The 15157-nt window shown below is 36.8% G+C and overlaps 1 protein-coding gene across 1 annotated transcript in view; it reads right to left on the reverse strand.

Moving 5' to 3' along the window:
- The window catches only part of LOC140149101 (uncharacterized), a 41908-nt gene extending 27766 nt beyond the window's left edge, over positions 1-14142 (reverse strand). Inside the window, 11 exon segments of the mRNA XM_072171268.1 lie at positions 532-840; positions 1560-1725; positions 2104-2253; positions 2943-3014; positions 3465-3576; positions 4150-4371; positions 5482-5641; positions 6707-6906; positions 8378-8636; positions 9252-9509; positions 14031-14142. Coding sequence (XP_072027369.1) covers positions 532-840; positions 1560-1725; positions 2104-2253; positions 2943-3014; positions 3465-3576; positions 4150-4371; positions 5482-5641; positions 6707-6906; positions 8378-8636; positions 9252-9503 — 1902 coding nt within the window. The 5' untranslated portion in view covers positions 9504-9509; positions 14031-14142.
- Between the last annotated feature and the right edge of the window lie 1015 nt (positions 14143-15157).

A 15157-nucleotide genomic window follows, 5' to 3' on the forward strand; every position in this document is an offset into this window, starting at 1 on the left:
ATAGCTTGAGTTTGCCTTAGATACCACCAGGTCAACATATAGTGCACTACTGTCCTACACCTTACCATTTTATATTTTCCTTTGATACATGTGGTGTTTATGGCAATGCTTAAAATACACTTAGAAAATTTATCAGATTCATGTTGAAGGAATGTGCCCATTTATTCAGCTATAGATTGAAAATGGGCTTCTGTTTTAAAAGTTTCGTAAATTATGGCTTTTAATATTTACAATTGCCAGGCTTTGTCACATTTGCCTCACTCCACCCAGCTGTATACAATACATGTAACAGGCTCAAAGTGCAAGACCGTAATCCATTGGATAAGTCCAGCTGTAAATCCCTCAGGCAAGCTGCAAATGCTGGCAGGCAAGTTGTAAAACACAGCCAACTCTAATTGCAAACTCAACTGGTCCAAGGTGAAACAGTGGACCAGTTGTCCTAATATATATATTTTATTTTTTATTTATCATTGAATCAGATGTGCCTAACAGTTCCTTTCAAAATTTGAGTTGCATATGACTTTTACATACCGTTACTGTTTCATCATTTGCAAAGGAAGATCGATCTCCCATTGGCGTAACATCCACATCGTCTCCCTCATCTTCTTCTTCCGTTTCCAGTACACTCTCCTCTATCATCTCCAATTCTTCTCCAAGTTCTTCAGCCACAGCCTTGGCAGTGCCTGGTGTTGCCCAGGCGATGGACGGCCTGTTGTCTCTTGAAGAAGTCTTGCTGGTATTGGCTGATTGGTTTATCACCATTGACACAGCGCGTGCAGAGGCCAACTTGCGAGGCAGCTCTTTCCATTTGTTGTCAAGCTTGGAGGTCACTGTAGTCACCTATACATGGAAGGGAAAATGAATAGTCCAGTCAATCTAAAAAGAATTTTGGTCACTGTTTATAGGTTTAAAATTAATGCCTATCACTTGTTGGGAGTGAAATTGTACAAAATAATGCATGCGTACTGAGATGTTTGTGTATTAGACGCATCAACATCTCAGTACAAGTGCATTATTTTGTACAATTTCTCGAGCAACAAGTGATACGCATTTATTAACCTATTTCATACACAAGAAAAAAATCACATGATTTTCGCTACTTTTAGTTTTATAACAAAATTGTCATTAAAATGTTGGAAAATGCAAGCAAATATAAATGCATCCACCCGCAAGAAAAATGAACGCGGAGAGCGCGCCCGTGCAATTATACAATATTTATGCACTGATTGGTTTTCACTATCTAGGAGTGTATGAATATGCATTATAGAGATGTTTTTAGTTTTTAAAATGATTGGAGTCATTTTGAAATTTGACCCCTGTGTGACCTTTCCTGCCAAAAACTACCTTTCCACCATGTATAATTTAGCATACTTTTTAAATGCTGTTCAGGTGACTATAACTATACCTATGGCAGAGGTTTCCAACCTGCAGGTTACAACCCCATTTAGGGCTATGATCTCAAAACTGGGGTCATGAAACTTTCCTGGTCAAACAGGATTAAGCAATAAAGACAGCAATAAAATGTATAAGATTTCTTTTTACCTTGTTTCACAACATACCTGTTTAGCTATGGCAGAGAACTTGAGTACATGCATGGTTTCATCAAAGCCAGAGGCACACTGATTGACATTGACTATCATATGTGCTTTGCCTTTACCAAGGAAGAAACTCTGGAATAGCCTGGTCAACTTGCTCTCACGGAACGGAATGATCTTAGGATGGGCCCTGCAGTGAAATGTAAAAACGTAACATTACATACAATAGAGTCTGGAGTTGGCTGAGTAAGTTTTCGATGTGGATCAAATCTGCAAACACAAGACTAATAAAAAAGATAATAGCATATAAAGCTACTAGTATAATATTGTGCACTTAATGATGTAAACAGGGACCCCCCCAATAGAGTTCTAGGGAATTCCACTGGTTTACAATGACAAGCATCAAACAGGCCTATATTTACTTGATGTTCTGGGCATGTATCTTTGTATCTCAATCTGTATGGCTCTAGCTATCTCCCCCACACCCCCTCTCTCTGATCCCTCTCTCTCTTCTCCCATTGTTCCTTCACCATTAAATTCATAACGTTTTAGTAAGTTCCATACTTACTTGGGATGATTTTGGTTGTATCTCAGTGTATGTATACATTTGCCCAGTGTGAGTAGTGAAGTATTGATATTTCCAGCTTCTTTCAGTCTTTCTCCTGTGTTGTGAGTCCTTGTGTAACGTTCTGAGCCAGCCAGGTCACAAAATGACAGTCTGAAATGAAACATTTTCTTTATCTTAATTACTGTATTTTACTGCACAATATAAAATTACAGTAAAACCTCATTATAACGAAATCTGATACAAGAAAAACCCTGTTATAAAGAAGTATTTTTCTAGAACCAAGATACAAAATTCTTTTGTTATTTATTGTTTTTACAACCCTGATATAACGAAATTTGGATATAAAGAACTAATTTCTCTGTCCCTGACAACTTCGTTATAGTGAGTTTCCACTGTAACTTGTGCTTTTTACAGGTATTTGTAACAAAAAACACATGTAGCAGGTTATACAAATTATTTTATGTTTAGTTACATTCACATTACAATATAGCCAGCATTTACAACCCATGTCAGTTCCATTTGGTTCCACATTCAATCGGTCTATTCACAAGTGTTTATGATATAAAAGCAGCTTATTCTGACAAGTATTCAAAATAACTATCTGAAGCTTGGGCAAACTGACATAATAAATTGAGAGAACAGAAAAAATCTGGTTTGAACTCCAGACCTCACGATTACCGCTCAAGAGTTATACCACTGGACTACCTGAGTTTACATTTGGTACACGGATAACTTCACCTCAGACTAGGTGAGAATACCTGTATACCAACTGTCGATCAACCTATGTGTAATGAGATATGAAATGAGATATAAAATGAAACCAACATCTTGGTACTTACTTGCTCACTCTTGCTACATGTGGATCATCAACATCAACAACTCGCAGAATCTTGATGCTAAATATACAATGGCTGTAAATAACGAACAAACAGATGGTGAGAATACATACATAGGGCAGGCCTGGGCCCTCAGGCTAAAATGCTCTTAGAAATATGTGAGGGCCTAAGATTTCATGGAGGGCCCTCAACGTTTTGTACACATCATGCCTGACAAAAACATGAGGGCCCTGCATAAATTTGTGCTTATTTGGAGGTCTGGCACAGGTGATGATACATTTTGCAATCCTGCCATATAATTTCTATTTTTCTCAGACCCTTTCCCATCTTAAATAATGTTACATTTAGGTGGAATTCAACTGTTAACAATTATAGTGTTTTAGAAAATGTACCCCAAGCTGGTCAGCACACCTACTACCTCATTTGAGTAGAAGCCCTTACCACAGAGCCACTGTGCCCCTGGTCTTTACAGGACCTACATCTATACTAAATGAATAGCTTTGTTTCAAGACAAGAGCAACATACCTTCTACTAGAGCACTGGTTGAGTTTAGTTGATGCTATGCTGCGATTGTTCTGACCAATTTTCAGTATCCTGTAGGCCTCATCTGCATTGTCCGCCTGTATTTCTTTCAAACCTGGAAACAAAGGTGTACATAACAATGTGTCAACTACGGATACAAACAGTAATTATAGAGATGTCACATGAAACAATCAATGGGACATCCAAGATGATTGATGATTACAACCATTTTCGAAACAACCAAAATGTCAACATCACATCTCTCAACAGTTTGAAAAAGCACTATAATCAGTGGCAATTAATTTTCTTGACATTTGTTGATCAACCATATCTTGTTTTAAAATAAGTTAATAAATAAAGGTACATTATGCAGAATTTTAATTTCCCGAATTACAATGTTACAAAATTGTAATTTTCACAATATTTTTAAATCATCCATGAATAATCGCTCAACAATAAATACATAAAATAAAATAAAAGCTGGTTTGGCTAGCTTTGTGGCATGCAGATTTTAGTATTTAGACATGCTTTCAGGTTGAGGTTGATGCGTGGCTTTCTAGCCCTGACAGATCTCCTCTATGATATGTTAGATGTTTTAAACTCAGCAAAAGATACAAGATACAGAGCTTGATGGGACCTTACCCATCCATAGATGTATCATCTGGGATTTATGTCAACTACTTATTACCTTTGATGTAGATGGATCCATGCTTGTCGCTTGCCAGTTTGAGAGGTTGACGCCTGGCTTTCTTGCCCTTAGGGATCTCCTCCAGGAGATCATAGATGTACTCATTGTAAATCTCAGCAAATGACACCCAGATGGAGAACTTGATGGGACCCTGGGCCTCCACATCTATGGATGTGTCGTCTGGTATCCTTGAACGAATGTCATCCCACACATTGGGGATGCCTGTCGAAATGTAAACAAAGTTACAGAGCAGCAGGTTAGAAGTAGTTGTATTAGAGCAAGGTATACAAAGCATTTTGGCAGACGATGGTGGACTACATTATTCAATGTGGCAACAGCCAAAAGCGTAAACAAAACAGACAATATGACGGCAACACTGCCTGCACGATGGACGCAATTATTTTTTCCCGGAGCCAAGATCCGTTTTTAGCTCTATTGGCTGGGTGGCCCTATTACAGAAAAAAAATGCACAAAATATATTTCCCAGTGCAATATATACATTTTCACATGAAAATAAATAATTTTAAATTCAAAGAAAAAGAAGAAGAAAAAACTTTCAATCATCGCCGGGATGGGAATCGATCTCGGGACCCTTTATGTATGCGTAGATCCAGTAACCACTACACCACGTAAACTCATTGATACACGTAAGGGAAATTTTCAGTATATATCGTAACATATATCGTGCGTTATTCATACATAAATTAAAAAAACAGTACTTACAATGAGGTTCACTGGCGAACCTCAACGGATTTAGACTGATAAAATAGTGCTTAATAACATACGTACAGTTTTGGAATAATTTGAGACATTTTTGTGTTTACGTGTAAAACCAATGACAACGTCAAAATTGAGCCAATCTTGGCCGGCCCCCCCTGCATTTTGGAAAGATTAACTGTTCAAATTAAACAGTAACAGATCATTCAGTAGACATTCACTTACTGGTATCTAACTGCATTTTGCTTTGGGTTGTGACAGTTAACATGGCATGACAATGGTATTGGTAAGACTAGGAACCTATAATTATGTAGTTCATCACCCAGGTACTATTTTGTTTTGTCTCACAGGGGATTCTTAGCATCTGATTCATTGGCATATTGGTGAAAAGCCAGTGTTATGGCCAGAAGCTCATGAAACTGGCTTGATGCAATTAGGCTTGAGAAACAAACATTTTGTTATTGCACTTTTACTGCATTTCTCCCCACAAAGTACCTCAGTAAAATCTCACATCTTGATTTTGGTACACAATTTTCATGAATTTTACAAGATCACATCAGAGTTAGACCCAAAACCATTCACTAGAATAGAGCGTCTGATGTACAAATATCTTACCATCTATAAGCTTGCTGACATCTTGGCTGCTCTCTGAGAGAACAGATTCCTCAGTGGCTGTGGAATAGTGCGATCCTTTGGATGTGTCTGATTCTGCAATACTGTCTCCTTCCATATATTGAGCAGATTTATCAATCGTTTTATCAATTGTTTTATCAATCTGAAGGTAACAATGCAAAAACATAGTATAGACAAACTTCCTTGGTCAACTTTATTGTTCAGAAACATTCACTCATGTCTTTTCTAGTCAGATTTAAAATTTTTATCAAATATATTTTTGGTATGAACATGAAGAGACAGTCCATTTGGTTTCCCTCAAGGCAATGACCTCAGTGGGTGCTGCAGTGGATGCAGTATCAAGTATGTTGACTCAAAGAATTTGTGTGTTTACATGTTGTGATCAAAGAGGGTGCATCTGTACACATGTGAAGAAACTGAAACATAGTCTGCCTCAAGGAAGCGGCCAAATGGATAGTAGTGTTGTGTACCACCCCAAAAGCATGTACTGCTCTATAAAATATGGGCCACTGCTATACACATTTCTGCTTCAAATATCCAAACCATTGCTCTATGATTACATAACTCATCACTTGGGATAAGAATATTTGGGTGAAAATTAGACACATAATATGATAGGATCAGACCACCCATCTTTACTTAGTCAGTGGCTGTGGTTTAGCTTGTAAGCGCTGAGTTTCATTGGTTTATGACATGCCATCTATCACACGGTGTCGGGGAACACACTTGTCGAGTCACAAGTATAGTGCATTCTAGAACGTAATACATGAACGAGATTCATTTCAGAAAAAGGGAGTTTTTATGATGGTAACTAAGTCTTTAGTTATGATATTTAACCGACTAAGAATGAGAATAAATGATATGAATTTTTGTTTTTACTATCCTCTACCATGTGGTAGACAGGAAGGTCCAATATTTTGAGCATGGATGCCAGCGAATATTCTCTAATTAAATCACTTAAGGTCATTTTTATCTTCAACTACAACTAGTAGGTATTTAACACTGAAAACAAACAAACAACATAAAACGCACACAGAATTGTGTTTTGGGGGTAGGGTACTGAGCGTATTATTCTGTAAGTCTAGATCATAAAATCACTGGAACTTCTATTTATTTCAATGACAAAGTCACATTACACTACGGGGAAAAACTATTGTATTGCTTGGCCTCTGCATAATATAAATGAAGATTTTTTTACAGCACTCACTTGTTTTGGAGGTTCACATTCTGCCAAGGCCAGCACTTTCTTTTTTATATCTTCCTCCCTGGCTATCTGCTTGTCATTTAACCTTACCACATCACAGAATAAACGAGGTTTAAGACGCATATTATGGAATTGGCGACCTTCGATGCTGTTGAAAACAACATCAAGGGCTCGTGGTAGGATGCCCCCATCTTGTGGAGTTCCTGTTGCATAGAAGAAATAACATGGAACAATTTTAATGCATTGCATATATAATTATTAGAGACTGACCGATCTGATCGGTAGCTTCCGAATCGGGCCGATTATTAGCTTACCGGTAGTGATCTGCATCGGCCGATTTTTCCTTCATCCGCCGAAGTAATGCACCGATCACCCAATATCATGAAAGTAATTGTTGAAGCTTTTACAAGTATTCATTTATTGGTATATTTCTTCAAATAAACTAGTTAAATCAAGCGAAATTTAGCAAAAGAACAAGCTTTGTAGGCGATAAACCTATAATCATATTGTTCAAGTCAGTGTGTTTTTTGCACGGCCGTAGCTCTCTCAATCTGACATGCATGTGTTTTAACCGAAGCACAGCACTGTGACCCGGAAGTAAGAACTACGTAGTTCTTACTTCCGGTCACAGTGCTGTGCTTCCGGTTAAACACGTGCATGTCAGATTGAGAGAGCTACGGGCCGTAGTGCAAAACTCACACTGACTTCAACGTAAACACAATATTAAAATGGGGCGATCGATCGAATGATTCGACGGACTCGGACATCAGGGGGAAAAGGTAAATTGAACTGATAATAAACATGGTCAAATTAAGTATTTTAAATTAATACGGGAGTGTGTTTTTTGTGCTCAGAGCATACATAATTATATGGTAATACTTTGCGTATCGTACTTGTACAAGTACCCTTTCAACATACGGGTGAAATTTACTCACAGCGATGGCAGCCATTGTTTACAATTGGGGAATTGGTAATCGGTGATCGAATCGGCAGATCAAAGAGGGAATTGATCGGTCAATCGGCCGATTCAGATAAGGACCTGATCGGTCAGACACTAATAATTATTACAAAGTAATTTATATTCCACATCAGTGTTTACTTTCACACACAAATAACACATTTACTAGTTCACACACTTTCCGTATCCCTTCAAATGCAGAGTGAAAAGTCCAACGTGTACAAAATTTTAAAAACGTGCACATTCAATGATTTGATATAGAAAAACCCGATATTTTCATCTGCAAGCGATAGACAACGAAAATATACCCTTATTGTGAGATGAACCAAGGGATTATGGCCGTAGCTAGTGGGGCATGAGTCAGTAGAAATAATATTTAGTATTTTTACTAGCGAAAAATTTGGCCTTAAAAATACTTTACAATATTCTCAGGACACTGCAAAGAGCATACCAAAAACAGGTGCAGTACTACAGGTTTGTACAGAGAATCAAGAATCAATCTTGCTATTGCCCATATGAAGTGCACAATCATATTAAACTATAAAAAGGAGCCTGGAACTCAACTGGCTGCACAGCACTGCCACTGAGACTTAAAAAATTTAACCATCATTATTTATTTGTTTGAGGTACGGTAAGCTACTCATCACTCTCTTTTGTAGGTTAGGATCCCTCTCACTCACTTTAAAAGTCATGTCCAATTCCCATGGATACCTTACCTTGAATTGTGTACGTCTTTCCAGCATTTGTCACTCCATACGTGAACACCAAACAGTTTTGTCCATCAACAAAGTCCTTGACCGTTCCCAGCATAGTGTCATCAAATAAACTCTTCTGATTTGTCTCCTCTCCAAATATCCTGGTGAAGGTGAATTTGTGGGACATGTCGCCAAAACCTCGCTGGCTACTCTTGAAGGCAAAGCTGTCTTTTGGTGCTTGCATGATGAGACAGGTTGGAGTGTTTACCTTCATTGCATCCTGAAATGAATGGAAGAAAATGCATACATGTCATTTTAGCATTCACTCCCTTGCCAGTTAAATTCAAATCAGTCATTTCTGGGGAATGTTGTACTACTACTTGTCAGTATGCGGTGTACTGTGGCAGTCAAGTGGCTTAAAGTCCTTGTTGGTTTTTATAGTTCCGCAACAGTAACAATGTACTCTGTTTTGAGCAGTTGTGGGAATGGAGGCCCTGGCCCCCACTTTTGTTTCGAAAACATGTTCATGCCATTGCAGGCAGTGCCCTATTGCCATTTTTTTTATCTAAAAACACTTTCTTCTTGTGGTGGTCAGGCATTGACTGCTATATTGATAATTTGTGGTGTTTAAATTAAATACCAGTAGATAACAAAATTACCATATCAAGTAACTACCTGACTCTACTTCGACCCTTACCATCACTATCTACCGCAAACTCCTGTAGGATTTTGAGTTTGTGGTATAGTCAGCACAGCAGTCATTTTTCACTGCGTTTTGTGGTTACTTACCAGGTACCGTACCGGTAATCAACATTTTCATTCATGTAATGAAAAATAACTTGTGTTACCGTAATCAATGCTTGTTTGAGAAAAGTGTCCCAACCTTAGAACTAACCTGTGATTCTCCTTTGTCGATTTCCTTGTCTGTAAATGGCCTGATGCGCAGGTATACTTTCATGTGCTCCCTATTGTGTGACACACTCTGCCTTGTCATTATCTTGGAGGGAGTGGGTTCCACTATGAATTCACTGCTGAGATTCTTCACAATGGGGTCTTTGGATGGCAGGTCATCCAAATCATCCAAGTTGATGTCTTGGGTGTCATCGTCATCAGAAAAATCTGCAAACGTCCCATTCGTGTCTGCCATCTTGACCTTGAGTTGCAGAAAGAAAGAGTAATTCAAAAGAACTTTTAAAGTAGCCACATAATACATGAATCACAGTAATATTAGCAGTAAGCACCAGAGGAAAATATGATTTTGGAAGCCATAAATCACACCTTGATTTTCAACAACTTCATCCAGCTTTGAATAAAAACCTCAGAACTTGTAGTTGTTTTTTGTTGTTTTTTAATAGCAGTTTTTTCTCTGGTTCCAACCTTGAATAACAATAAAGTTATGGTCTATAAATTAAAAATTAAAAATTAAAAAAATTTTTTTGAAAAAATGCAAAATTGATGCTTAAAACTATTGTGTCGTTGTGCATGTGGATAATATTTAGATACATTTCTCGATCATGCGATCATACCACAAGAAAACAAGCTTCCACTGCATTTGTCAAAATACCTTCACTTTAAGGGATCCAAAATGAGCGTTTATCACGCTTCGACAGTATTTTTTGTGGGACATGAGAGCACCTCAGACCTATCGAATTGCATTCTGAATACTGAAGCATGTCTTTCTGATATCAAATAATTTTCATTTTTAAAAATCACAATATAATACAAATTTTATGACAAATTATAAAAATTTGATATTTTTCAAATTTTTATATATAACAGTCCTCGAGTAAATTATATAAATCTAATGATATATTCTTAAAGTGTATGTAGCAGGAGGAAAAGTCGACGGTCAATTGAAAATTTTGACCTTTCATATTGAAGATATGGATTTTTTCCCCAAAAGACCTAATTTTTTTTTGTGTTGGGAAAAAAATCCATATCTTCAATACGAAAGGTCAAAATTTTCAATTGATCGTCGGCTTTTCATCCCACCTACATACACTTTAAGTATAAATCATCAGATTTATAAAGTTTACTTCAAGTACTGTTAAATATCAAAAATATCAATTTTTAACGATTTGCCATAAAATGTGTATTAAATTGCGAATTTCAAAAAATCAAAATTATTTGATATCAGAATGACATTCTTCATATTCAGAATGCAATTCGATATGTCTGATGTGCTCTAATGTCCCAAAATAAATACTGTCCAAACGTTCATACCCCAGCCCTTAAAAGACTGTTACAAATATTCACTATTCCCAAGAACATTTGCTGAATGGAATAGATTTGCTGAACATGCTGAATGTAATGGAAGAGGGGAGTGTGGCCGAGCGCAAGGGTGAAAATAAGAGAGTTGAACCAGGGCCACTTGGGAGAAAAAGTGGCCCCTGGTTCACCAAGATTTGAAGAAACCAGGGGCCACTTCCAATTACCAAGGGGCCCAATAAAAATAAAGATATATGCTGATAATGCAGGATGAGTTAAATAAGCACTATCTGCTTTAAAATTTGGTATTTTTTTGTATCCAGGGGGCAAGTTTTGTAAGAAAAGTGTCCCCTGTGTCAACTACAAATGAGATGGAACCAGGGCCCATTGCAGAGTTTCTGGGGCCAAACGGCTCCCCTCTCCGCTTAATTTCACCCTTGGCCGAACGGTTAAGGCGTTGGACTGTGAATCCAAGGGTCGAGGGTTAGAAATCTGAGGTCCGCCATGAGCTCGGCTGGCTCTTTGTGTCCTTGAGCAAGGCACTTCACTCTACTTGCTTAGAGGTTACGGAGGGCACTTTAAGCCGTCGGTTCGGTCCCGTGTACATGTATTTCTGACATTAATGCAGTGTGCACATAAAGAACATCACAGGCTATTTGAAAACAGCAGGGGATCATCCCGGTACTATTGACTGTACTTCAAAAATCTACTCTAGGTTCCAGAGTAAAAAAATAAGTACGGTACAACTTGTCTGTACGAAGTGCGATAATACTCATACATGTATGTACATATCAGGTAGGCACTAAGAAGATTATCACCCGATGTTCATGTTATATAGCTAAAATAATAGTTTCTCGATCATTGGCACACAATGACAAAATGAATGACAATAGCGCCGAGCGTACAACGTTTACCTCACACGCTTCTTTAAAGGTGTCAGGGTTCCCGTTAAGGCTTAAAAATGTGCGTCCGTGTGTGACGCAAGTTTGCTGACAAGGTTGCAAAAACTTGCGTCCAGACGGGTTTTTGTGTGTCCATCTGAAATTCACGATCAATCATACCGGGAACGCCGCGGCATGCCATGATCAGAACGACAACCCCTACACCTCATCAAATGTTGACTGATAAAATAAAATAAAAGTGCATTTTCGCTGTGATATTTCATCTCCAGTCGCTATGACAATTTTTCTCATTTCCGTGTCAGTTTTGGTCCGATACATGGTCAGAAACAGCTGCAAAAACATGCGCAAAGTCTGTTATTAGAGGGCACAACAAGTGACTGCCGTCGGTAAAGCTAAAGGACATGAGGGCATTACGGCAATGGGGATGGGCACCCACGGCATTATGCTGTGGGTGCCGTGGGTTAATTCGAGGGCTGCGCATGTTAACCGCATTTCGTCAGTCCAGCTCATGCTTCAAGCATGTCAAGTAAACAAACTTAACAAAGTGTCAATTTCATCAATTGGGACTTCCCCATCAAACAGCGATCGCTACGGAAAGCATGCAAATAGTGCATGATTTCCTGACATTGCATTTACAAATATTGCAGAATTTACTTCAATTCTTAGCAGGTGGGTCAAAATTTTGGGGCTTTTATTATTTTGAAAATATAAAAGAATAGAAATTTCTTATTTTAATCATCAATTAATGATTAAATTTTTAAGTTTTGTCTGCGTCCACAAACTCCACATGCATGTGACATGGACGCAAAATACTTGATCAGCCATCTAAAACTTGCGTCCACATTTTTATACGTGTCTGCCGTCTGAACGTAATGACGCAAAAGTCGCACACTAACGGGAAGCCTGGTTCATGGGTTAACCGTACCGCGCTATTTCTTGTGCGTGCACAAATGAATGCGCTATTGTGTTATTCCATTAAAATTGCAACATTACGCATTGCTAGGGACAGGCACATCTGAGTGAGGGCGCTATTTATTTTACTTGATAATAAAGCCCTATGTAAATCTGTGCCATTTTGTGCCACTGAAAACACCATTTTTGGAGAAAATGATGAATAAAACCAAAATGAATCATTTTCAGATGCTCTAGTTTGCATTGACAACAGATTCAATGCTTTAGGAAGCAGAATGCAACATTGACTTCACTTTTGAATATTTTTTTCTGTGAGATATGCCTTGGTGAAAATCACTGTTTTGGTCAACAAAGGGGTCAAAAAGGGGCATTTTTGGGAAAAAATTCTATTTTGACCCAAAATTCATTTTCTGACAAAAGGGAAACATGGTTTGACAAAAACTTTCATCCTTTTCACATAACAATTCCAGTTTACTTATTTGCTGGGAGGAAGGACTTTTTTGTTATCGCTTGGGAAAAATCATTGTTTTTGCCTAAAATGGGCCCAAAATGGCTGAAAAATGGCAAAATTTAACCAAAATTAGCACAAAAATCACATTTTAACCACCTTAAAAATTGAATTTTCATACAAAATTTCACAGATGTGTTGGAAATGATAACATACATAATATTCAACAAAAATTAGATAAAATAAAAATGAAAAAAAAAATTGACAAGTCCCCCCATGCACTCCTATGGTAAGTCTTATCAGACTCAAGAGTCAGAGAAAATGGCCCAATGGCAATGTTCCGACAGTAATTTCGTTATAACTTCACTTAAAGCAATACAGTAGAAGATTGGTTTTGGTGTCAAATTGTTTCTGAGAAGTTCTCTCTTCCAATAAACAACAATTCATGTTAAAAGAATTAATTTGAAATTTTTATGCCTGTCCCTAGCATTGCACACAGTACATCATTCATTGTCTCACATGCTCATGATCGAGAAATTACTATTTTAGCTATTACATACATGTACTTAGTATTACTATTATAATCAAATTAAGTAATTCTTGGCCAAACTGGAACATGCGCGTTGCGAATTGCGTCAATGTAGTGTACTAAAGCGTGTACGCAGTGCATGAGTGTAAAGGCGCATGTATACTTTCTTCGGTACCGCGCTATATTCGTGTGTGTTTATCGCGGAGCTACTAGCGTTCACAGTGTTCCAGTTTGGCCAAGAATTACTTAATTTGATTATAGTATTACGGTAGTAGCATGGTAAGAACTCATATTATTATTAGCATACATTGCATATATCATATGAAACAACAGTGACAAAGTCAAAACTTCAGTTCAGGCTCATACATATAATATACATGCATAAAAAGTTAAACATTGAGGACGTCATCAAGGGGGCACATTTCAAAAACTAATCATAGACTAATCTTCGTCTGCTCAGTCGCGCCTGCATTATACATCCCACGATTGAGGAGATTTGCAGTAACCACCACCAGAAGCAGAAGAACAAGAAAGTACAAGCCTGTCGAATTCGGCAGTGCATTATGTGATGACATTCCCGAATCGCGTTACATAATTTAATGAAGAATTTCTGACCGAACAAACACGTTTTTTCACTTAGAATTACATAATTATGTTTGAAAATTAGTGTCTTACCAAGTTTAAAGATGGCTATCCGGCAAAATGTGATAAAAGGAACCCAAATTATCTCCAAAATTCACCCTTTTTGTACTTCGCGGGACGTACGATCGGAAATATAAATAAGTTTGAAAATAGAGATGATTGTCCAATCAGATTAGCCGATATATCAAGCGTTCGGCAAATAAATTAGTCTCGACTACACATAGAACGCTCGTTGAAAACGACGGACAGTCGGTGGGACACTACTAGTATTTTGAAGGGACCCGTCGGGAAAATACCAAATAAGGAAATAAGTAAATTAAAATCAATAATTAATTAAACAAACAAATAAATAAATAAATAAATAAATAAATAAATAAATAAATAAATAAATAAATAAATAAATAAATAAATAAATAAATAAATAAATAAATAAATAAATAAATAAATAAATAAATAAATAAATAAATAAATAAATAAATAATTAATTAATTAATTAATTAATTAATTAATTAATTAATTAATTAATTAATTAATTAATTAATTAATTAATTTATTTATTTATTTATTTATTTATTTATTTATTTATTTATTTATTTATTTATTTATTTATTTATTTATTTATTTATTTATTTATTTATTTATTAATTAATTAATTAATTAATTTTTAGTAAGCCGATAGAGGGGAAAGTGATTTCAGTTGGCACACATTCATGGGTTGCCGTAAAATACAGTACAAAAACGATTTTTGTCAGGCCGTTTGATAATTTTACCCCCGGGCTTATTGCACAGCCCCGCCTAATTTTATCTCGCTGCATAATTATATAGGCCTAGGCAGTGGATAAATTCTTTTTAAAAATATTTTTAATACAAATGATATTTTGATATTAATTGGTTGATTGATATGTTGATTGATTGATTGATTATTTTTGTTGACTGATTGATTGATTGATTGGTTGGTTGATTGATCGATCGATCGATTGATTGAGTGATTGATATGTTGATTCTTCCAGTAAGCATGGTAATTTAAGTTCCCGTACATCCCTCTTAGAAGTTGAACTTCCGAGGATTGATCGATTGATTATTTACATGTGAAATGATGTATAGCCTGCCCGACACATGTAAGTTCTGTTTAATTCCGTGATGTTTTAGACCCATACCCC

The sequence above is a fragment of the Amphiura filiformis genome, chromosome 3 (genome assembly GCF_039555335.1).
Source record: "Amphiura filiformis chromosome 3, Afil_fr2py, whole genome shotgun sequence".
NCBI lineage: Eukaryota > Metazoa > Echinodermata > Ophiuroidea > Amphilepidida > Amphiuridae > Amphiura > Amphiura filiformis.